This window comes from Protopterus annectens, chromosome 17.part0, assembly GCF_019279795.1.
Source record: "Protopterus annectens isolate FY-2018-M chromosome 17.part0, PAN1.0, whole genome shotgun sequence".
Lineage (NCBI taxonomy): Eukaryota > Metazoa > Chordata > Ceratodontiformes > Protopteridae > Protopterus > Protopterus annectens.
Window position 1 is genome coordinate 382,594,200 of NC_056751.1, and position 26,676 is coordinate 382,620,875.

The 26,676-nt window shown below is 41.5% G+C and overlaps 1 protein-coding gene across 1 annotated transcript in view; it reads left to right on the top strand.

Annotated features, from left to right (window-relative positions):
• The window catches only part of LOC122791313 (solute carrier family 22 member 18-like), a 357,377-nt gene that overhangs the window by 262,220 nt on the left and 68,481 nt on the right, over positions 1-26,676 (top strand). Inside the window, exon 4 of the mRNA XM_044059016.1 lies at positions 26,382-26,527. Within this exon, the coding sequence (XP_043914951.1) occupies positions 26,382-26,527 (146 nt within the window). The remainder of the gene's footprint in view (positions 1-26,381; positions 26,528-26,676) is intronic.

Here is a 26,676-nt window from a genome sequence, read left to right on the forward strand (position 1 = left end):
AACCCCATCCCTGGTGGCCGATCTGTATACTCAGTCATGCAAAGGTCTGCAGTATTTTCCCAGATGCACGTAGTTGGTTCCACAGACATACAGTAATGGCTACAGTTTGACCACAATTTGGCAGCAACAAGCATGTTTTTGGCTTTTTCACTTTGCATGCTATATACCCACTCTAGTAGGTGTCATCACTGAAGTGGAATAGAGTGATCACTCATTTCTCCAGACTGGGTGAGCCAGCATGAACGTCTTAGTCCTATCATCCCTTATCGGCTCTTCCATTGTCCATATTGCTTTTCAAATCTAGGTCACCTGTGTAGGTGTCCAGAGCTCTGTCTTTCTGTCACTGAGCCAGCACACTCATGCTGGATGTTAAGCATTTTTCTTAAGTGCATGATAAGAATGCATGCCTGACATTCATCCGTTCTCTTTGACTCCGGTAACAATCCCAGTGTAGTCCACTTGAGCCCTGATGGTAACCCTAGCTCATGCCTCCCTACTCATTCTTTGCCAGCATTGCTGTTAGAATTACTCAAAACTTCAGTCTAGGTTAACTCCCCTGTAGGAAGGTCTTCAGGAGGTCCTCCTTAGGTGGTTGATATTGAGAAGCCTTGTCTTTCTGTCTTTCCTCTCCTCTGGTTCTTCAGCTATGGCCAAGTCTGAATGACAAAGATGACGACAACCCCCCACTACATCCTTTGTGAAAATCTGCTCCTTTGCTGAGGTGCTAGTGCTCATGAAACTCATCAAGTAGTACATTGTTCTCCAGTGCTATTTATTTAAGCATTTCTTATCAGTATGGGGGAGGGGGGGCTAGATTTCTGAACCCATGAGTATCAGAAAGGCTATAGCTGCACATCATTGCAGCATATTTTTGCAGGTGCCTTTTCTTTGCTTGTGTTACATTTGCAGTTCATTAGCTCATCGGAACTTGGGTATATGAGCCAGCAGTGCACTTCTAGTGGTTTTTTTTCACTTATCCTCCGTACTGTATTTCAACCATGGAGTTAGTATGGAGGTGCAGTCCTGCCCCTGCAATAAAAATATTTGTTTTCTATTTGTATGTTTTTTTAGTTACACTTTTTGTTCCTGAAATATCTATAAGTGTGACTAATTTCTGAATATCTCCACTGAACATAAGGACACCTATCAAGAAATGCTATCTTTATTGCATGTAGTAAGCTACATATTGAATCTTCAGCACTTAGAAAGACTCTCTGCCTGTAAATGTCACTGTTGAACTGTCTGCACTTCAGTTACAAATCCTATTAGCCAGAGGTTGATTTCCTTGTTATTTTTTCTGCATAGCAAAGATCCTGGGTACCCCATGATTTGTCTGCTGTGCCACCAACCAAAATACTCTGAACCACAGACAGCTTTCCTCTGTAACTCTTGGTCTACATGCCATGTATTATTTATCTGACATGTTCCAGCTCTAATCCTACATGATAGAAGACAGCTTGTTTACTTTGCCTGTTAAAATGAAATGGCAGCCTTGCAGGAGCCACTAAACACTGCGCATTCCATGTAGCATGTTGTTCTTTGGATGCTGCAAATGTACTGGTTAGGACTGCAACTTCAGGCTTCTGCTATAGTCCATGCTGTGTTACAGCAAGCCATGTGGTGTGTCTCACTCATAAATGATATTGCATCTTAAGACCCTTCCCAGGAAACTATTGAGGAAATATCTACCAGATTGTGTACTTCCCCTGCCTCACCTGCAGAGGTTCCTAAGGATAACTTCTTCTCAAAAAAATTCTCAGCATCCTATCATCAGACATTGCCTCTCCCTGGAAGGACTTTTAAAATGACAGCATTTCACTATTCACTGGTAACAATTGGTAACAATTTGATGAGCACATGAACCATTTACTAGAGAGAATGGCAAGTGTCCCATTCCCTTTATGTTGGTCTTGTGTGAAGATAGTATAACCAAGAAGCAATATGTCTTCATCTGAAATAGGTGCATTTCTGAAATTTCCTTAGTGGCCCCATGAGAATGTTGCCCAGTCACATAATTAAGCATAACTGCTGTAGAGCTGGAAAGAATCCCTGAATTAGCTGTGCCTGAACTCAACTTGTTAAATTAACTACTTTTCAAAGCCCATTTTATTATTAGTTTAATAGCAAATAATGGTCAAGTGAGGCCCTAGGCAGGGGAATTGACTGGTTCTCCCTCACCCCTGCAGCCACCCAGTGGTGTAAACCTTGGCTCCAGATGAGTGTCACTGTTGAAGTGACACCCAGACCCCATGTGCAAAAATGGAAAAAGGGGTTGAGGATGGATGGATGGAAGGCTGGAGGAATCTGTCTCAGTTACCATAAACACTGTTCAAACCTGTTAATTTATGTACTATTTATTTATTTATTTATTTTACTTCTACAATTATCCCAGAGATTTGGATTTAATTTAAAACTGTTCTTTCAAAATTTACTGCAAAAACAGTGACAATCATTTGATAAATAAAACAAAAGTCTCACACTGAAAACAGTCTTAGCATAAGCAACAGTAAACTTTTTCTTCCCTTGAAACTCAAATTTATTGACAATGTATTTGGCAGCTCATAAAACTATTAGACATGTACTGGGACTCATAGCCAAACCATATATAGTGAAGCACTAATTACCGTCTATGTTAAGGGTTCAGGAAATCAAAAGACAAATGTGCAATGCATTTTCTAACAGCTTGGGACAGTCCACTGGATAACAACAGCTCACAGGTTTATTCATCTGCATTAAGTACCATACAGACTGGTGTAGGCCCAACACAGCACATTTCACACCCACTTGTCTGTAGTAAAAACAAGGTTAATTAAAAATGTAGTTCACTGCATGATTTTGACACCAGTTATTTGTTTGTAATAAACCTTTCTTTTGGATGGCTAAGTCATTTGGGATTCAATGACTGCTTTTACCTTTCTGTCATCTGCAAACTTCATCCCAAGCCTTTTGATATTAGATACTTTCCTACAGTGAAGCATGCTGGAGTAGCAATTTGAAGCGTGATATCATGTACTGTTAAGGAAGCAACACTAGACATGCCACATAACTGCCTTCCAATCATTTACCTTAAAATCCTTCCCTAGCATAATGTTTCCCACCCAACAGGCAATCTTAATGAGCCAAAAGTGTTTAAACCTCTGACCAGGAAACACAAAACTACCAACTGTGATCAGACCTCATCTAGGCCAACATCCTTGGCTGCAAACAACAAAAAAGATTTCTCTGTCTTGTGCAACATAAATACTGTAGGCATGGTATAAAACTTGCCATGTGGTAATGTTTTACAACCAACCACAAGGTTAAATCGGAGAGGGGAAAACAGTCTTGGTGCACATTCAGATGGATGAGTTTGTTTCCACACACCAAAATCAAAAAATACTTTAAAAATAAAACTCTGCCATCACCTTTTAAACTTGCTAATAATCCACTTCTGTAAAACACATAACAGCTTACATCACATACTAACATCTACATTAACTGAATAAGCTAGAATATTGCAATAAGAGTAAACAAGTAAATATAAGAGTCATTGGCATGATGACTATCCTCTTGTTCATCAAAAAACTCTCAGTGCACCATAACCTGTGATATAAACGTTTTGAAAAAAAAAGGACAACAAATGCAACAAACAGCACAGTATCTACAAGACATTAAAACAGTAGGTGGTAACATAAGAAAAAATATCAAAATGCAGCCACAATTTTAAAAGATAAAGGACCCTGGAAATGTATTTTAGTTTGATTTTTGACAAGTGACATTAACACCCAACAGCAGCTGTCAATTATCTAAACAGCAGTCCGGCATTGTGTACGCCGGATGTGCAAGCAGACCCTACTGATCATAAAGTGCATCACATTTCTGTATAAGAAAAAAAATTATGCAAAACACCTACAACTCTGGTTGACTTGAGTCAGTCACCAGAACTGTGGATGAAAGCAAGGTGGTTCATATAAACTACCTTGATCTGGCCAAGGCCTTTGCTACCATTCCCTCTACTCAGGAATCATAGAAAAACTCACTAAGCTTGGCATCAACCCCTATATCACTACGTGGGTTGCAAACTGGCTCACAGATAGAACCTACAGTGTGAAAGTAGCTGACTCCAAGTCAGACTGTTGACCAGTCATGAGTGGAGCCCCACAGGGTTCTGTCCTGGGTCCTCTCCTGTTTGGTATCTACGTCTCTGACGTCAAGGCCAACATGAAGGGACTCCGGCTGACAAAGTTCACAGATGATTGCAAGTTGGGAGCTCCCCAAATGATGTTCACATCCTGCAGAAAGGCCTCGCAGAGACCAACGACTGGTGTCAGAACTATGGCATTAAGCTCAATGCCAAAAATTGTGTCGTCATCCCCTTTAGGAAAAACTCAGTTCCCCATGAATTACCACATCAGTGGTAGTCCACTGAAAACACAAGGTGTTATGAGAGATCTGTAAACATAGATTGACAGCAACCTCTCTTTTGGCCACCACATTGCCACTATGGTCAGAAAGTCCTTCTTTTTGGCACATCTCATTACTAATGGTTTTGCATCCAGGAAGAAAGAGGTCATTGTCTCCCTTTACTCTTCCCTCATTAGGCCAATCATTGAGTACAATGCCCCATTTGGCATGTACCTCACTAGACACCTGCAACAACTGGAGATGCCACAAAAGTACCTCATGAAGATGATCCTAGGCCGTAAACACTTGTCCTATATGGAAAGACTCAAAAAAAAACTCCAACTATTCTCTGTCTCATATCACCTACTTAGAGGCAATCTCTGCTTGACTTGCAAAGCCATGTCTGACACAGCTCTGTTAGAAATGCTACATCTAAAGAAATCCCCATCCCTTCACACCACACACTCCAGAGACCTCAACCTCATTACCACAATAAACAGAACACACTGGAGGGAACAAGTTTATAACCCAGAGACTGCTCATGCTATGGAATGACTTCCCTTACATGTCAAACAGAACACCTCACTGGCCCTGTTCAAGAGCAATCTTGATGAGTGGATGGGAAATAGAAAATTCACCCCAGGGATCACTCGACAGAGGCACTAGGAACTAATGTTGGGTGGCATGATGCCAGCATAATCCTATGGGCTAGGCTTGTAAAGGCTCCAGGGCCATTCGCCTAGTACACACTTATGGACCTATGAACAATGCACATTCTGTTTTCTAACTGCTGTGGACCATTTTGATAAGTAATTGCACTTCAAATGACTGCTTGGAAAGAAATGTACAAATTTGCACACAACAGTTTTAGTCAAATCATTCTTCCCAGGCCTACCAAAAATTATGCACTAAAGAACCAGGAAACACTTGCTTTACTTGTAAATGGTACATTTTGCAATCATTCTTTCCCCTACTCAAAAGGACTGCTGTGATTCTCATTAGTCTGTTTAGAGAAAATGAGAATTAAATATATTCCTAATTTTCTAAGCATTTACAAGTGCATCCACTTTTAAGGCTAGCAGACATTGTACATCATTTCCCACTGCCATCTCCAACTTAGTTGTCAGCACAAAAAGTACATTTCCAACCCACATTAATTTACCACACCACACCTTGAGAACAAAGTTTCAGGTTCAGCAGACTGCACTACAGACAGTCACAAAAAAATCCTGGAATATTTGGCAGCAGAGAAAATAGTGTGGTGACTAAATTAAAAAGTCAACAGACCACATCTAATGAAGAACAGTCATTGTTCCTGCAGAATCATCCTGGCTGGGCATATCTTTTGGAGGCAGAGAATCATCCTGGGTATGCCTTCTGGAGGTATTCTACTTCTGGGAGGTAGAATGCAACACACCGCAAAGTCTCATCACCTGCAAATCAGAGGAATAAATTCTCAGAGGATTTTATATGTCTCCCATCAGCAGAACAAATTTCCAAACAAATCTGTCTGTCTACTCTACTGAAAGTCCCCCACTCTACAAATGTGTGCCTCTCCTGATACTCAGATCTCCTGCAGGGTTTGCTGGGCACTCTCAAGTGCTGATGCTGGATCTCGTACTTGATGTTCTGATGTAACATGTTAAATAATGTCACTGTCTCCTGATGTAAACAGTGAAAGTCTCCCATTTGAATCTTCTGTACTGTCTCAAGTGCTGACGCTGGGTCTTGTGCTTGACATGCTGATACAGTGTGCAGATGCTAGCTGGGAATATGAAGTGCTGCTGGATCTTCATAAGAGCAGAGTTCTTGTTTTTATTCTTAGGTCAGGGTGGGCCCCCAGCCAGCACATGGCCTTAGGCAGCTGCCTAAGTTGCATAGTGCTGGATGCAGTCCTGCTGGAATGTGATAACTGATAGACTTCATACATGGTGTAATTTTTATCCCTCATGTAATGAACCTTAGATGTAAGTTAGAGCAGTTCTCTCTGAAAAGGTCTTTGTTTTTGGTGTGCAGCCTTCATCATATAATTGCCGGTTGACAGAGCCCAAATGTAGAAAGATATGTAGAGATTAAAGCACTGAATGCTTGAGGACAAAAGCTAATCAAACCACCAGAGTTATGATACTACATTTCATTTGGTAAACATTTACCTATAACCTTGGCAGTGCTTAATGTTTGACTTGCTCCTTATAAAAGAGCTGCACCTTCAAATTCCTTACTAATGTTGTACCTGCCATTTATTGTATGTAGCCAAAGTGGATTCTTATAGTCTCCTAGTGGTTAATGAGCACAGTGGCTACAAAATTCTTATGATAAATGAGAATATTATGATAGTTCACTTTCCTGACGTGAGGCCCTAGCAAAAGTGCGTTGAATGTTTTGGCCAAACTTATGGATAAATAACACAATGCTGACCCTAAATTTCAGTTAGAAATAGTTTCAAGTACTTCTGGCACTTTTTGTTATTATAAAGTGTAACTCCGGTAGAGTTACTTCTTCAAAGGAGGTCATGAACATCATAGTATCCCTTCTCATATGCAAGCTAAACAGTTTTATAACATCCAATGGCACCTTTTTTTGTATTCACTGTGATCAGTGATGTCTGTTTATCATTGTGTGAGATATTTGCTAATGATATATGGCCATAACGAGAATAGCGTGACTTTTTCCCCAAACAATATTGAAAGCTACCTGATTTATGAGGTGATGTTTCATTTCACAAACACGAACTCTTTAGCAATTTACATTGTTAAATATTATACTTGGAATTTATCCATTTCTTCAAATCACGTTAACAATCATTCATTCCGCCTTTCCATTTTTTTCCTGCCTGGCAACATATTTCAATTACTTTAGAATAAGATACTGAATTATTTTGATGTTTCGGTCCAACTGACAAAAGAGGAAGGTATAGTGTTGCAAACTGTAAATGAAGAAAGTGAGGAAACCATTCCATCTTTTGATAAAGTACAAGAAACTGTTATAAACAAGGCCCAGACCACCACATTGCATCTCACACAGAACATAGTGCAGTAACCTGTGTAGTTTTATACATGCATTCAAATAAGCTTTTATGCTTTGTCTACTTTATCAGATGCTCCTGACAGACTGTGGTTGGCTTCTCTGGCTTGCTTGTATTACCTGTCTTGATGCCTATTGCACTAGAATTGTACTACAAACATATATGCAACAGTGATTGTCATTTTTCATTGAATTTGGGAAATGTTATTAAACTTGCATTCACAGTTTGCTTCACTGTGCTGTCTCTCTAGTACGACTTTCGTATACATTGCTGCATCTGAATAAAACTTTGCTGACTTGTTAACACTTAGCATTTGTCTAGTATACCTGTCTAGTTAGCAGAAAATAAGTAAACTGGGTTAAAGAAAGATAATAATTTATCGCAGAAAAATACAAAATAAAATGAAGTTTATGATTCAATGCTTGCTGATTTTGTCTTGTGGAATAGTTACTAAAGACATCAAGAACTCTGGCAGTTTTCATAGAAGTCTGCCACAGCAGATCAAAGCTCTCGCCTCACTTTGGCTGAGTTATGCTGATCGGTAAAATGAGATTCAAAGACATGATGAATTAGCATAGTGATTAATTCCATTAAGTGCTGCATCCGCCTTGTATAAAATGTTGATCTAAACAGTTGGAACTATGGAATGTTGTTGATTCCTTATAGAAGTGATAGGTGCAGCACAGCTAAGTGTGTACACTTATTCTCATCTGGTCAGAAGCTGCATACACAACTTCCAAAATGATGAGGTCATCTGTGATGCACAGAGACCTAGTTAATGTTGGCTGTACTCACAAATCGCCTCATTTTCATGCAGTTTTCAGCAGCAGAGCAGAACCATAGCTGGGTCATCAGGCACCAGAGATGGTCCACAGCCTTGCACCTCCCTTAATCTAATGTCCAAAAATCTGTTTTGATCTCTCCAGTAATTGCTTTGCACTCTGTAATGCATGTTCAGCAAGGCCGTATGAGGATATTCAGAACTGCTAGTAACATGGATAAAGTCCCACTCTTTAACAAATCACTGAAACAGTTGACTGGTAAATTGAGAACCATTGTCAGAAATAACTTTGTGTGGACTACCTTGGACTGAGCAATGACTTTTCATCTTAGTAATAACAGCACTGGACATTAGGTTAGGTAGCAAATATATCTCAAACCGGTTCAAATAAGAGTCTGCCAACACTAAGTAATGTTGACTGTTCCACTAAAATATGTCATTTGCTACTATTGAACAAGGTAGTTCAGGAACAAAGAAGAAAGCACTTTATCAATGTCTTTTGATAGAGTAGCCCAAAATACTAGTCTTCTCGCCCTTCTTTTGGCAGAATCGGAACTTGGGTGGCCACGATGTAAAATCTGAATGTATTCACACTGTAAGGAAGTAGGAACAATAACTTTTAGACCTTTGAAAATGGTACCATCTTCCATCAGTATGTCATCTGTGTATGAAAAGTAAGGTTGCACTTCAGGCGGTACACAGGATTGCTTTGATGGCCATCCTCCGTTGATGAAGTGGTTGAGCTTTTGCAGTATTGGATCAGTCTTTGTATGATCTCTCACCTCTTCAAGTATCATGGTAGAAAAATTACACACTTCCATGATATCAAAGTCAAAATTCTCTGCATCAAACTGTTCCATAGTATTTCTGGGAGATCTGGATAAGGTATCAGCCAGTTAAAGAAATTTACCCTTTATTAGACCATTTTGAAATTCTAGTTTTGCAATTTGAGCATCATTCTTTGTAGTCTTGCTGGAGCCGAATACAAATGATCCTTTAAAATAGCGACTAGAGGTTCAGAGGGAAACAATTTTTGTACTTACTTTCCTCACTTGTCTAGAGGAAAATAATTTTTTATTCAGGCATATCCAAGGGTCAGTTCCCAGTGTTTTCTCCGGTCTACTTGATGAATCTGGGCATCTTGGAGCAATGTAGCAATTGCCACAGACAACTCTGTCCTCCTACCACCCAGCACTACAACCTGTGAGAGACGCACTTATCTAGCCAAACTGGAGGCAAAGAGGTCTCCTAACAACACCAAACTTGACAGCCAAGAGGAGAAGGTAAACACATGCACCACACCACGCCACACTCATCACATAGTCCCACTAAACCTACACCACCAAAATTCACACATAGAAACACAAAAACATTTGTGGAGGCTCTCAATAGTAATCTTCCCAAGCAACAGAGACCTCCAAAGCAAAAATGCAAGCACCCTCCACCCCCACAACATAACCCAAATGACACATAGCCCACAAACTCAGTGTGCCACTCAACCACAGCCCATAAGGCAAAACAACGTACCCAACACACTAGTTATAGGTGACTCAATATTCAGGCACAATGATGTCCCACTCACTAGGCTAAACATGGAGAAGGTTACTGTCAGCTGCCTGTTGGGTGCCAGGATCTGCCACATAACCCACGCACTCAGGTCACTCCACAAATACAAATATGACTCTGTCATTGTCCACGTTGGTGTGAACAACCTGAGATGTACCTCCCTGGACTACATGAGCAGAGACATGGAAGAGATTTCCAATCTTGTAGCCCAAGTGGGTATGACCCTAGCCCTGAGTAGCATCCTGCCATCACCCAGAATGATACCACAGTACAAGACAAAATAATTGACTTCAAAAATTGTCTCAGCTTCTGGTGTCATTCTGAGGGGATCCAGTATCTCTCTGCCTGGGACGACATGGTCGACAGACTACGATGCTTTGCCAGAGATGACATGCATCTGTCGCTGCTGGGATTCTGGATACTGGCTAAGGCTCTTGCCGCCTTTAGTGCCTTTTTTAGGCAAGGTTCAAATGACAAATTCACCAGCATAACAGGTTACAGGCAAGCAAAAACTGAGGGTAATGCTACTCAATGCTAGAAGTCTAAACCTCAAAATGCACTCACTCGAGGCACTCCTTAAAATGGAGAACATTTATATCTGTGCAGTGAATGAGACTTGGTTCAAGGCTCCAGAGAGCTCCCCTGCATTACCAGGCTATAATTCATACCACACCTTTTGGCCATCGAACTTGGACCGGAACACTAAAGGCAGAGGTGTGTCCATATTCATTAAGGATATCCACACCTCCAGGCTAGTTGCTCAGCATAATGCATCCGGGATTATCCAAGTGCAACTAACTCTGGGCAAAACTGCAATCCAGATTGTAGTTTGCTACTGATCCCCCACCATGCCCCAGGATTCCTACTCCTCTTTTCTTGATATCCTGGAAAATATTAGGGTTCAACCAAACACCCTAATAATGGTCAATTTCATTATCCACACACCCCCACCAGGGACAACAATATCCTAGACCTAGTCATTACCAACATGAGTGACCGGTGCTCCACACCTGAGGTCAACTCCTCATTGGCCAGATCCGACCATAAGCTAATCACCCTAGATAGCCACATCCCGCCCCCACCCCCCCAGTAAGGAAACCACTGTAAACAATTTCTCCAAAGCCAACTACATGTTTCTCAAGACAGAAGTGGTGAACTTCATGACACCCATATAGATGAACAATACAGTTATGACTGCTGAATCCTATACAAATGCACTCTATAAGCACTTACACTAGTGCATGGATTGTGCTATCCCTAACAGAATCAAGATACTGTCCTCCAAAAAAAGGAAGCCAATCTGGTGGTCCCCTGCCATAAACAAACTCTACAACAGAAGGAAGAAACTGTTGTAAAAGAGAGTAAAATCCCATGAGTGGATGACCTCCCTGGTCAGCCACAGTAAGAAGCTGAGATCCCTCATAAAATCCTCCAAATCTAATTATGAAAACAAAATTGCCACTGATTCTAAGGACTACCACAAAGCATTCTATAGCTGTGTCAGTCTCAATGGCAACACCCAGATCTGCTCTGAGTTGCAGCACAATGGCACAAAATATACAGAATCAACTGATATTACCAAAATCCTGGCAGATAGATTCAGTGCTAACTTTACCCCCCTCTCACCCTCTAAAGGGCCCATATCTATACCGGAAGAATGCAGAGTCCCTGTAATCACAACTACGCAGGTAAAAACTGCACACTCTAAAGCCAAGAACACAGCATTCATGGGGTCTGGGCAACATCCCATGCTGCGCCTTACATGAACTTCAGAACGAACTGGCTCCCCACCTAATTACCATGTTCAGTCATAGCCTCACATCAGGCTTTTGCCCACTGAATGGTGCACAGCAACAGTTATCTCACTCCACAAAAGGTGCACAGCAACAGTTATCCCACTCCACAAAAGGGGAAGCCAACACAAACCCTGGGAACTATAACCCTATTAGCCTGACGAGCCTGGTCTGCTAGGCCATGGAACGTATCCTCATGGAACTTATAAACAAAGACATTGGTAACCTCCATACTCTAGACCCTACCCAGTTCGGGTTTGTGAAAGGCAGATCATGTCTCCTGAACCTGATTAACTTCTTTGAAGCAGTCACCAAAGCTGTAGATGAGGGCAAGGTGGTTCATACAGTCTATCTTGACCTCGCCAAGGCTTTTGACACCATCCCCCATTTTGGAATTCTAGATAAACTCACTAAACTAGGTATAAATCTCTACGTCACAAGATGGGTTGCCAACTGGCTCACTGACAGAACCCACACTGTAAACGTTGCAGACTCCAAATCCGACTTCAAACCAGTGACAAGTGGAGTACCACAGGATTCAGTCCTGGGTCTTCTCCTGTTTTGTATCTACTTCTCTGAAGTACAGGCTAACATAGAAGGTGTCTGGCTAATGAAGTTCGCAGATGGCTGCAAACTAGGAGTCATAGTCGAGTCCCCAAACGATGTGGACATACTACAGAAGGTCCTCACTGAGACAGATGCCTGGTGTCAGAGTCATGGCCTCAAGCTCAATGCCAAAAAGTGCATTGTCATTCCCTTTGGTAAAAACTCTGTACCCATGAATTACCACATAGGCGGCAGTCTACTTAACAATGAAAGTGTGATAATAGACCTTGGGGCCCAGGTGGACAGTAGTCTCTCCTTTGATAATCACATCGCCACAGTGGTCAGGAAATCCTTGTACATGGCACACCTCATCACGAAAGGGTTCTCATCCAGGAAAAAAAGAGGTCATTGTTCCCCTCTACTCATCACTCATTAGACCCATTATAGAGTACAACGCCCCTTTTGGAATGTACCTCACAAGACAGCTACAATATCTGGAAAGGCCGCAGAAGTACCTCACAAAGAGGATTATTGGCCTAAAACAGATGCCCTATGCTGACCATCTCAAAAAACTCCAGCTTTACTCCATAGCATATTGCCTACTCTGAGGTGATCTCTGCCTAACATATAAAGCTATGTCAAACCCCCAGAGCTGTTGGACATGCTCCACCTAAAGAAATCTCAATCTCACCGAGCTACATACTCTAGGGACCTAAACCTTGTCACCACAATAAATAGAATATGCTGGAGGGATAGATTCCTGTCCCAGAGACTTCCCATGCACTGGAACAAGCTACCCGTCTGTATCAAACAAAGTTCCTCATTAGCACTCTTCAAGAAAAATCTTGATGAGTGGATGGGAAATAGGAAATTCACCCTGGGGATCACTTCTGTGGCTCTGCTCAACAGGGACACAGGAAAATAACTTTCTTGGGTGGCGTAAGCCAGGGAACCATGTTGGCTAGGCTTACTTAGGCCCTTGGGCCAATAGCCTAGTACCTAACTATGAACCTGTGAACCTAAGGTCAGTTTCTATCTGGATTGTTCAGCCATAAATATAATCACGGAACTTCGAACTTGCAAACACAATTGCCAAAAGTTCCTTTTCAATTTGAGGATACTGCATCTCAGTTTGGGTAAAAGTTCTAGATGCATAGGCAACAGGTTTGCCCTCTTGAAGAATAATTGTGTCAAGACCGAACTTTGAAGCATCACAGTAAAGAACTACTGGTTTATAGACATCATAGTACCTTAATGTAGGCAAGTTAGCAATTTGCTGTTTGAGGTTATCAAATGCTCTCTGGTGTTGTTCTAACCATGACCATGCAAGAATTGTATGTGTCAGCTTTCTTAAAGGTGCTGATAACTCACTAAAGTCAGGGATAAATTTGCCCAAATAATTAACCATACTAAGAAAATGCTGTAGAGCTTGGACATTGTCTGGAGCTGGCATCTGATGAATGGCTTCTTGCTTGAAAGTATCTGGTTGTAAGCCTGTACTGGTAAATAAATGGGGAACCCAAATGCACGAAACCAGAGAATATTGAAGGAACAGATCAGCAAATTTTTTCCCAGGGAAAAAATTTGCTGGGACATTCTCTGGACTTTGCTGTTTTCTTCACTGTGCTGCGATGTTGGAGTTGGTATATTTAAGGTGGGGTTGTGTGGGGGGCACAGCCCCCCACATCAGGGGGTGGGACAAAGTCCCCCACTTTATGTTGCCTGAACATTTTTTTTTTGATCAGCAAATTTTTTCCCTGGGAAAAAATTTGCTGATGTTCCTTTGAAATTTTATAGTTTTGTGCATTTGGGTGATAATAGATCGTTCGTTATTTCTAGCATTCGATCATATAATATGAACCCAAATATATGACCTATGTAAGTAACTTCTGGTAATCTGAATTTGCACTTCAGAGGATTGAGCTTTAAATTCACTTCACACGCTCTGTCCAGAACTTACCTGAGGTTTCTGTCATGCTCTGCTTCACCATTACCTTCAACCAGTAAATCATCAACTATTATTGCACATGGGTAACCTGAAAAAATTTGCTCCATTGCACGCTGAAAGACTTCACTGGCAGAATTTATTCCAAAAGGCATCCTATGGAATCTGTATCTAACAAAAGGGGGACTGAATGTAGTCAGTAGTGGAGATTTGCGTTCAAGCGTTACTTGCCAAAATGAACTCTGCATCTAAGACAGAAAAAACAGTGGCATTTGGCATGAAGACTGCAGTCTCACTCTACACATAGGATGATGAGGTCTTTTTAATGCCTTGTTCAAGTCTCTTGGGTCAATGCTTATTCTGATTTCAACTGAATTTTTCTTATGAGCGGCTACCATGGGCGACACCCTCTTAGTTGGTTCTGTGACCAGACAAAAATACTTTGCTGCCCCATTTTGTCTAACTGGAACTTGACTTTGTGCTGCATAGCTATTTGAACTCTCCTTGCTGGTCTGACCACTGGACTGACCTCTGGGTTAACTTCATGGAGTAAACAACTGGAAGTTTGCCTAACTTGTCATCCAAAACATCAGCATACTCTAAGAAAATGGTGTCACTGAAGCTGGAACTGGGACATGTGCTTACGTCATGTACTTCTTTGTTAAAAAAAGCAGCTTTATTCTCAAATTCACTCTTGAGACCTAATAATGACAGCACGGGTCTTTGGACTACATAAAATTGTAAGTTGTAACTGTTCCCAGCCGAATAGCATGAAAGGCATTACTGAGCCTTCGGTTTGAATCTCTTCACCTCCATAAACAACAAGCTTTGCACAATTGCCCAAATTAAGTTGGCCACCAGCCCTCACTTTAGGAGATATTTCTGCTGATGTTATATTACACTTTGAACCAGTGTCTACTTTGAGCTCTCTGGGTTTTTAACATTGATCAGGACAGTACAAAATATTTCATTCTTTACCAACAAATGTACTGCATTAACCTTTTCCTTGACTACTGATACACCATCTACATAGAAAGTAAGGTTGCAGCTCTCTGTATGATCAACTTGATTTTTTAATGACCTTTCTTAATAACAGAATGAGGTTTGTTTGATTTACAAAACTTTTGAAAATGGTTCCATTTTTTTACACTTGTGGCATTGTTGACCAAATGCTAAGCACTTTTCTCTTTTAGACTCATGGTTGGCTGCACAATTATGACAGTTAACAATAGGACTTGACTTGGGGTTTGCTGACTCACTCTGATACTGTACTGAGTATGCTCCTTTCACTAGGCTGGTCTTGGAACTTGCTAGAAAGCTCCTGGTTCTCCTTGACAAACCTACAGAGGCTGCTGCCACCATGTGCTTAGGCCTGTTTCTACGTGCCACGTGATGCATACTGTCTGCGTTTGCTCTAGAGGCTGCTGAAACCATGTTCTTATCACTTGTAAGCATACTTTTGTGCCTTTCTGTAAGCTCATGGATTTGACACATCTGTATGGCTTTGCTCAATGTTAAATCACTGTCACAAAGCAAAATCTTTCTCACTGCAGAACTGTTAACACCATACATAAGCCTGTCCTTTATTAACTTATCTTTCAAGTCACCAAATCTGCATGCTTTAGCTTTGTTTCTCAAGTCAGTGATATAAGCTGCAAAAGTTTCACCTGTCCTTTGGTCTCTTGTATAAAATAAGTGCCTCTTTAATGTAACATTTGTCTGGGGGTTGCGCATTTCTCTAAATTTTCTTTTTAAGCACCCTGGGTCTTCCCTTGATTCAACTGGTACCACAATATGACTGTTTGCCCCCTCTGTTGCATATACTTCTGGTGCATACACAAATGAATGCTCTCTTTCAGTCGCTTCTGAATCAGCAAAGTTACGCAAAATGAATGCCGTTCTGTGTGCATCTTTGTCAAAAAAGCTGCTTATATGAAAATATTGTACTCCTGCTTGAATACTCTTCAGTTCTCGGCTTTGTTATGTTCAAATGCAAGTGGACTTGGTCTGCGAAATGCCTCTGCCATATCAACATTCAGTAGTGAAGGTGCTTGAAATCATGTATGAACATACACACAAATATATATGTCAGAACTTTATGCCAGTACTTGTAATTATGGCCAATAGTACAATAAGCTTTTTGAACAACTGCACTTTGCCAAATAAGTCTCCGTAGCACAAGAACACTTTGAAATCACTGTACTTTATGAAACCACTCCTTATCAATGTAAGAAATGCTTTGAAATAACTGTACTTTGCGAATAAACTGTACACAATGGAAAAAGCTCAGTGTACGAAACTTCAAGATGAATGCACTTTGCAAATAAACTGTACACAGCGCAAGAACCCTTTCCAAATGGCTGTACTTTGCGAAATAACTCTGCACAGTGTAAGAAACACTTTGAAATGGTGGCTTTCTGCGAATAAATGCACACAGCACAAGAAACTTTTTGAAATGGCTGTACTTTGACTGCACTTTGCAGTATAACTGTACTTTGCACCCAACAAACTATTTGAAATAATTACACCAAAATAAAGCACACACACTGCAAACACTGCACACTCTGAGATACTTTGAGCAACTTTAGTTATGCTTTGAATGGCTTCGGTCAATGCGAAATAGTAGTTTGTGCCAAAAACATGGTCTTTTACTAAAAAAAAAAAACGTGCAGTTGCCTTGCTCTTTAACCTTAATTTGCCCTTTTGTTGCACTTGTTATGCTCTTCTAATCTCTCATCATGCTCATTATACTTTTCTTGTGCCCGTTTTACTTTAAACATGTTCATTATGCAAACTAAAGATAATTCTGAGCCCCTTATGAATAGTTTTGCTAGTTTTATCAAATATGGTTTCAAACATTTCCTTTGATTAATAATGCTGTTTGTCCCTTTCATTTGCTAAGTAATACATTTTTGTGTTACTCATTTGATTAATAATGTGTTTTGTGCTTTATAAATATGCCATTTAATTTTCTTTGCCAAATAAATCATCTGTGCAGTTTTCTTTACCTTTAGCGCATTTCTGGCCCTTTATATCTTCTCTGTGCTCCTTTTCACTCAACCTGCTTCATCTGCCTTCACCTTCAATTCTGTACCTCATGGCTCGAAGAAGTAGCTCTTCTAATCCCAGTTCTGACACCATGTTGCTCGTCTGGTCAGGATAAAACAAATGAACATTCCTTGGTTCTGTTCAAGCAGCTTTATTGCACACAAACACATCAGAAATGAGGCTTTGTAACTTAAACTTATAGACAGACTGACTACCGCACTCATACATATTAACACTCTGGCTGTTCTCTCAAAATGGCACTGCTGCCTGCATGTGCTTAGTATTTATATGCATGTGCTACATCTGGAAATGCTTCTTAAAGGTACATGCACACACACTGATCTACAGTATAGTCCCTCCAGGAAATAGGCTGTCCATATGTTTTTAGTCTGAGGACCCCACCCAGGCCTTGATTCCCGCTGTTTGTCACAGTAATTCCCTTTGCTGTACTCCTTGACTTAGTCCTGATAAGGCCAATATACCTCACACCTCTTGGTTCTTCCTTCAGGTGGTCCTCCTGGTGAAGAATTACCTTCATGAATACCCTAAGACTGGGAACCTCTTTTTATAGCATTGTAGCTGACAATTAAGAGGGTATTACTGACTAATACAAAGTATTTTTGGATGACTATTGTGAGAATGTTCGTACAACATTTTCTCTCTCCAACCTGTTACAGTATCTATATGTATACATGCAGATGTACATACATGTGCACATATATTGGGTTTCATCAAGCTGGGTTCTAGGAGTCATGGATAAATCATTATTCATCATAGTTCATGATCCATGGAAAACCCAGTTTGTCAACATTAGGGAGTGAGGAGAGTTGGACTTGCCCTCTTGATTTTGGTTTCAGTGGACTGGGACGACGACTCATAACATGATGATACTTGACTCATTTACTACATACATTTTCTCTGTATGTGCTATCTTGCAGTAACATAATCCCTACACAAAATTATATTATAGTTGCAGTCGGGTAGTAGGAGATTAAGTGATTTACAGGGCAGGTGTATGATAGACACAAAAAAGTACAAAGTGTTAGTTTGGAGAAAAACAGGCAGTGTAAAACTGCATTTGTGCATATTGTTTAAACTTGTTTTACTGTGTGTTGAAAAGCTCTTCCCCACTGCCACCATGCTGGGCCTTTTCCTCCTGCACTGTGATCTTGATTTTATATAGCTAGTTCAGAGATTGCTGTAGCTCAGTGGAGAGATTTACTCCCTGCCGAGTTCTTTCCAACCTTCACACCATTTAATGAATTTTGCATTAGTTGAACAGGAATATGTCTCACTGGTGTTCTACTGCTGTTGTAAATGTGGTGCCAAAGCAATGTTCTGTGTCTTCAGATAAACTGAAAAAACTGCTGAGGAATAGTAATCCCATTTTCATACTTAGTGCCATCAGCAATATTCACCAGAAAAACAAAACATGTTGCTAATTAGAAGTAGGTACCAGAATAAATCAAGTATTTTAATTTCTTACTTTTCCTGAAGATGTTATCGGCTTTCTAACATACAGAAAATGTTATAGTTGCCGGCGGGGGGGGGGGGGGGGGTGTACTACTTTAGCATTCCATCTGGGAAGTAACTGTATTATAATTCTGCAGTGAATGCCCTACATAGAAATGCATGGCCTTTTGCCTGTGTACTACACACCTTTACTGGAGCATAAATCTTAGACTCCTTAATGCCAAACTACCCGACTCTTTTCTTTAATGTTTATTTACCTGTCCTGCTATGCCCATCCAAAAATATCTTTAGTACATGTTCAGGTAACCAAATGTTTGCTTTAAAGATCATTACACTACCTATGATAAACACCTCAGCCCTACTTGTAGTGTATGTGTTTGCATTGTGTGCAAGAGCTTCATGAAAAGCCTCTGCATGGCTGTAATTGTAGATGGTGAGAAGGAATTTGATACTGAAAAAAATATCGTTCAGAACATGACTGCTTGAAACCCCTTGTGCCAAATCATCAACCGTTTGATTCTCTTTTTTATTTCTTTAATCCCTGAAACCAACTAGTCTTCCTTATCTTATCTTGCCTGGTTGCCCCATTTCTTTGCCATCAGTGCTGGCTGTGGCCAAGTTTTGGGCATGAGAATGAAGCAGAGAGTTGGAGTTATTTCCATCAGCTACAGCAGATTCAGATGTTTTTAGCTGCATGTCTCTAGTCCTTTCTTTGGTAGCTGATGCGCAGACTTGAGCCATAACAGTACCTCTTATACCATTCATTACATGAGTGTACGTGTGCTCTTCAGCTCTGACAGTGACTACACATGCACATTCTTGCAGAACTAAGTGCACATCCCTACACAATCTGTTAGCATGATGCACACCCCCATTTCCTTTAGGGGTCTGTAGTGCAGCAGTTTAAACTCCCTGCCTACCCCGAGGATGGGAAAGATTGTGTTGGCCAGTCACCTTCTCCCTCTCGCACAGGATTTTCCAGAACCCAAGTCACTAACTTATCAAGGTCACAGTCAGTGCTTTTTCCCTCTGTGGCACGGGTTTGGGCATAATCCTCCTGATTCCTGACATTCTGACAAGCTGCACTTGTCTACAACACAGTTTAGCACAAATGAGTCCCATGTGAAACATACCGGTCTTCAATGTATCTGTCGTTCCTTATTTGTTGCATGCATAATCATGCTGGTATAAATTAATGTAAATATGTAGCTTCTTTCAGCTTTGATAATATGAGATCTCCTCATAGTTCACTTCACTTGTCTAGGTCATTCAATCATTCAAATTAATGCATTTCTACTTCTGACAAAATGTTTAACAAAGTGCAACAAGTGATCCCTGTTGGAATGAACGGCAGCTCCACAGAGGGCATAATTAGCTCAACATTCTGCATTAGAAATATGCTGCAGAAGCAGCTTGGCCTCAGCATGGTCTGCAGTCCACACAGCTGTCAAAGGTCGCTGTTTGGACATGTTTGTTTAAAGGTGGTCATGCCTAAGTTGCTCTTGTAATTGCTTTTCTTCCAGACTTTAATATAACTGCTAGAGACTTGTGACCTCTTGCAGGAGAAATGCTTGATGAAAGTAGTACAGCTGTAACACTGGCTCTACTGAAAATTATTTTGGAGCATGGCACATTGACTATAGGTTCATATGTACTTAACTAGGTTGTTGATCTATGAGGATCTTAAAAAGCCTAACTTTACATTCCCATGGTAGCTTTTGCCCTTATATTTTGTATACAGATAACCCATGGATGAGACAAACAAGGCTATGTTGGGGCATTTACATGATTCCTCTTCATCACTTTTATTCTGTGGTACTAGATGTTCTTCATCTCACATTGCTGCAGTCCTTACACTTGGGTAGTCCGCTGTCCTCGGTCGGCCCGAATATCAAAGTATAAGGCTGACGTTGGTCAAGGCGCATAAGACTGACATCAGGACGTCAGGGTACAAATGCGCATGACCGACGTCATATCCTCAGTCTTTTTTGCCGCATGGTCCGATGCAGAAGCAGCGTTGCAAGTGCCGTTCGGCGTTCTGAAATTTTTCGAATTCGGAGTTTCAGACCGAGTCAAAGTTGGCTAAGTACCCGTTGGGAATATTTTAGTTTTTTCTTGCCTCAGTGGTTTACCGGATGTCAGAAAAAGTGAATAACTGTATTTCTTGTGGGAAACAGATACCGCATAGAGATTATCATACTTTGTGTATTCCTTGTTTAGGGCCTGAGCACGACGTTGTTGGGTGTCGCTTTTGTGCTAGGTTCAATAAGCGCACTATTAAGCGAAGGTTAGATTGTGCCAGGTTAGTCTTCGGGAAGCGGTGCAATTATAATATGCCATCGGATGCTCCGACGCCCGCTTCTTCGAAGAAGCGCAAAGACAAAGCAGCTAAGCCCAGGCAAGAAGAGCCGTCCGTACCGGACGCCGGTTCTTTAGAGGTGTCGGTGGAACCGGGGGTTCCGCCGGAGGTTTCTCTGGAGTCCCAGGGGGAGACTTTTTATTGCAGGATGTGGCCTCTCAGGAGGCAGGTCAGGCTGAAGGGGCTTCTCAGGTTACTGTACTCCCCTCCCTTCCTAGGGTGGTTAGGCCCTCTCCTTCTGTTTCCAAAGCTTCTCCCAGAGGCAGGCCAGGTTTAGCTTCTGTTGGTGTCACTCCTAGTTCTTCAGGATCTGTGCCCAAGAAGCATATGCTTAAAATGGCAGAAGATTTGATTACTTTGATTAGAGGTTCTTTGCCCCCTCCTGATAAGAGACCTAGGGTGGAACCTGAGTTGGGGAGTTTTGAGCAGGCTTCGGATGTTTCAGAGTCTTCGGCTGAAGACTTGCAGGAGTATTCTCCTTATTCTGATTCTGATGTGGATGATTCTACTCCTTCTGCTTCTCCTCCTGAGGATTTTTCTTTTTCAGAGACTCTTCATTCCATGAGGGAACATTTTAAGTGGGAAGGTCAGGACTTCTCTGATTCCAGGAAAAGGCTTAGGGAATTTTTGTTTTACCCCAGCATAGGCCTTTGGCTATACCTCCTGTTCTGGATGTTGTGGAAGATGTGTTTGCAGAGGCTTCTCTTAATCCTGATTCTTTGCCTCCTGCTCCTGTTAAACCGGATAGGTATTACAGGGTGCCTGAAGCTCATAAATATCTTTTTAAGAGTCCTAGGGCGGACCCAGAAACTGTTAGTCAGGGGCCTAAGGGTGTCAAGGCTTCTGTTGTAAAAAATCCGGTTCCTCCAGATAAGGAGGCCAGGGCTTTGGATAGATGGGGAAAGAAAGTCTATACTTCTTCCACCCTAGCTATGAGGGCTTTAAATTGCCAGTTTCACATGTTGAAATACCAAAACTATCTACTTTCTCAATTGAAGTCTAAGGTAGATGCTCTGGCGGAAGGTATTGAGTGTAAAGAGTTACAAGATTTGGTACATGTTTCTGAACAGGTGGGTAAGCATTCTTTGCAATGTGGTTTTGATGCTGTACAGGCCTTGTCTAGGGTGGCTGCCACTGGGTCAGTTCTTCGCAGGCACGCCTGGCTGAGGGATCAGAGTTTATCTGACCATGTTAAGACAAGGATTTTAGATGCTCCTTTACAGTCTGATGTGTTGTTTGGTTCACCTGTGGAGGCAGTCTTAAAGAAAATGGAAGACAAGGCTAAGTCTATGCAGACTGTTAAAGATTTTTTGCAGGTTCAGCCTCCAAGTTTAGTAGGAATTGGCCTACCAAGGGGTGGACGTATCCTTCTTATGATTCCCAGTCTAGGGGTAGATCTAGACGTGGTAGGGGCAGAGCTCATGGCTCTTTCAGGCCTAGAACAGGGAGTTCACCTGCACAGTCTTCGGGTGAGGGCAGGGGTCAGTCCTTTCGTAAACAGACCCAATGACCTACCTTTTCAGCTGCCAGAGCCTTCTGCCTGGCAGCACCTTTGGGAGGAAGGTTGGCTCTTTTCAAGGAAAATTGGAGTTTAATTACCCAAGACAGATGGGTATTGGATATCATACACCAAGGTTACAAGTTTTATTTCCATACCTTGCCTCCTTTCAAAGGCATGCCAGACGTTCCTCCTCAGCAAAGAATAGAGGCTCACAAACAAATTTCTCTGCTACTTCAAATAGGGGCCATACAGCCGGTCCCTCTGCCAGAAGTGGGCCTAGGATTTTATTCTCGCCTGTTCCTAGTACCAAAGAAGGGGAACACGTGGAGACCAATTTTGGATTTATCTATCCTCAACACTTATCTGGACATTCCCAAGTTCAAAATGTTGACGTTACAACAGCTTTTACCTCTGCTGGGCAAAGATCACTGGATGGTAACTCTGGATCTCAAGGAGGCTTACCTTCATGTTCCTATCAGACTGAGTTGCAGGAAGTATCTGCTTTCGGGCTGGGACTTCTCATTATCAGTTCTCTGCATTGCCCTTTGGCTTATCTACTGCGCCCAGAGTGTTCATGAAAGTTCTGGCTCCAGTGATAGCTTTCTTCAGGCTAAAAGGAATACAGATTTATCCTTATTTGGACGATTGCCTGATTCTGGCTCAAGGAAAGGACGAACTTCTTCATCATTTGCAATATGTGATAGCAGTGCTAAGATGCCTGGGGTATTCTGTGAACGAAATAAAGTCCAGTCTAGTACCCTCTCAGGACATGTGCTTTCTGGGTGTAAGACTGAATACAGCATCCCAGATGGCCTTTTTGACCCCGGACAAACAAAAGAATCTTTCCCTTTACTTCCATCAATTGTCTCATCAGTCCAGGCTGACTGCAAGGACAGTCCTTCAAGCCTTGGGGTTCATGGCATCTTGTATTCTGGTGCTTCCCAATGCCAAACTGCATATGAGGAAGCTACAATGGTATCTCAAAATGTATGGACACAGCACTGCCAGGATATGGACACTGTCATTCAGATAATACCTTGCATTCAAAAGAAATTTTTGTGGTGGGCTCAGGAATGTCACCTAAACAAGGGACTCTCTGTGACCCGGCCAGAGGCGAGTCAGATTCTAACGACAGATGCCTCAGACAAAGCTTGGGGAGCTCATCTAAATGGAAAGTGGATACAAGACACGTGGCCTGCCAGACTACAACATCTACATATCAACTTGAAGGAGATGTTAGCAGTCCAATTTGCATTAATAGCTTTCAAGGATTTACTTCTTCCAGGGCAGGTGTTGATTCTAACAGACAACACAACTGTCATGTGGTACATCAACAAGCAAGGGGGAACACATTCTTATCCTCTATGCAGGCAAGCAATGATTTTGTGGGAGACTGCTCTCAGTTTACAGCTAAATCTTCAGGCAAGGTTTCTGCCGGGAGCACAGAACTCCTTAGCAGATGTGTTGAGCAGACGAATTATGGATCCCCACGAGTGGAAATTGGATCCTCATGTATTTCAGAAATTGACAGTGTCATGGGGAACTCCAGACATAGATCTGTTTGCTTCTCCACTAAACTACCAGCTGCCAAAGTTTTGCACAAAAAGGTTTCATCCCACAGCCTGGAAAGTGGATGCTCTTTCTTTCAATTGGAGCAATCTTCATGTGTATGCCTTTCCACCTCTACCTCTCCTCCCAAAGGTACTCCTAAAGGTCAGACAGGACAAGCCAAAGATGATTTTAATAGCTCCAGATTGGCCTCGACAGCACTGGTACCCATTACTGAGAAGTCTGGTACGGAGCCTCCATGGCCTTTGCCTTGATTCCACACCTGCTGTCTCAGGAGAACAGTCATTTACTCAATATCAAACTTCACTCTCTTCACCTAACAGCCTGGCATATTCTGTTTTGAACCCTGGAGGGTCTCAACTTCCACAGCAAGTTTTGAATGTTATTTTGGAAGCCAGAAGGCCTAGTACAAGGAAAGTGTACGCAGATAAATGGAAGAGATTTTTGTTTTGGAGTGCAGCAAAGGAATTTGATGTTTCTGAGCCTAATTTAAGTGTGGCTCTTCAATATCTTACTGAGTTACTGGACAAAGGTTTGTCCTTCTCTTCTATTAAGGTTCATGCTGCAGCAATTTCTGCTCACTATGACTGTGACCCACCATTGTTTTCTCATCCTTTGTTCAAGCAATTTCTTAGAGGGGCAAAGAATATAAGACACCCACGTAGAGCTCCTACTCCTGCTTGGGATCTCAATTTTGTGTTGGAGAAACTCACTCTACAACCTTTTGAGCCTGCAGCTACTGCCGAGTTGAAATATTTATCATGGAAGACTGCTTTTTTGTTGGCCATTACCTCTGCAAGAAGGGTTTCTGAATTACAGGCCCTTATGGCGGTTGAGCCTTTCTTAATTTTCCATAAGGATAGGGTATCTTTGCACTAATCCTTCCTTTATGCCTAAAGTGGTTTCTAGTGTGGCTTTAAACCAAACTATTCATTTGCCTACTTTTTATGCAAATCCCCAAAATAAAGGGGAAAGATTTTGCACACTTTAGATGTACACAGGCAGTTGCGATATTATTTGAGCAGAACTAAAGGGTTCAGGCAGTCTCAGCAGTTATTTGTTTCTTTTGCTTTGAGTTCTCAGGGCAAGCCTGTGTCAAAACAAACTATTTCTAAGTGGATTGGGTTTTGCATTGCTTTCTGTTATTCCCATCATGGTAAGGAGATTCCAGCTGGGATTAGGCCTCATTCCACTAGGGCTACTGCCACTTCAACAGCTTTTTTAAGGGGGGTGGCAACTAAAGATATTTTGGAGGCAGCTACTTGGAGTTCAGTGCATACTTTCTCTAAGCATTATCACCTTCCACTTTACTCTAAATCTAGGGCTGGTTTTGCCACTGCTATTTTACAGGGCATTTTGGCAGCTCCTGCTGCTTTATAGTTTTGCCATCCTCCCTTACCTCTGCTTTGGGATTCTACCCAAGTGTAAGGACTGCAGCAATGTGAGATGAAGAACATAGTACAGTTTTGTACCTACCATAAATGTAGATGTTCGAAGATCCACATTGCTGCAGTCCAATTTACCCTCCCTCCTTCCCCTCTGTAGTTAGAGGCGGTTGTGTGGGTTGGGTTGTAAATATTGTGTATATTGTATATATTGTACATATTATTAGTGCAAGGGTGGTTGGTTGGTTGTTTGCTGTCTTTTGGTTTTGACCTTTCTTTTTAGGGTCTTCTGACATCTGGGGCAAGAAAAGACTGAGGATATGACATCGGTCATGCGCATTTGTACCCTGACGTCCTGATGTCAGTCTTATGTGCCTTGACTGACGTCAGCCTTATACTTTGATATTCGGGCCGACCGAGGACAGCGGACTACCCAAGTGTAAGGACTGCAGCAATGTGGATCTTCGAACATCTACATTTATGGTAGGTACAAAACTGTACTTTTATGCATTCCCAGGAACTAAACAAGACTGCGTCTCCTTTCTAACCTTTGGAATCCGTAAAGTTCATACATGCAAAAATACAAGTTGGAGAAAAAAAAACTGAAGTGAATCTCAAGAATAGTTCACTTTTATTCCCGTTCTGTGATGCAACATGCTTTATTCTGTGATGCAACATGCTTTAGTGTGAGCAGTTTTTGGTCTGAATGTTCATGTGAACTCCCAACTGTAAATCATGCCTGATGCTAGGCTGACTTGCTGTTAAGCTAGTCTTTGGAAAACGTATTACCTTAAGTTTATATTTGGCTATGTGTGTTTTACTCATCAGATTGTATACTTTACACAACTTAACTGAATTGTATTTGGTCAGTGATTCAAATGAAAATTCAATAGCATTTCCTTGTTCTTACAAATTTAAGTTCCAGGGATTTTTGCAGATGTACAAAAACATTCATTCAGAGTCCATGCCTTCTGTACTAAAAGTGTATAACTGTTTTCTCTGTCTAGGTTTGGAGATTTGTTTGGTGCTCGCACTGCATTGACCATCTCCTCCATGTCTGCAGCTGTGTGCTTCTTTCTACTTGGAATATCATCTAATGTCACACTTCTGTTTCTGTCAAGGACCCCGTCCATATTCATGCATGGATTACCAGGTATAGTAAAAGCAGATGCTGATGTTTGTTTTCTGCTGAAAGTAAAATTGGGTTCTCAGCAAATAATGGATTTCAGAAGCATGCCATAATAAAACTGCCAATAAAAAAGCATGTTTTTCTGTTGTACTTCTGAAGAAGCTAGAAAAGCT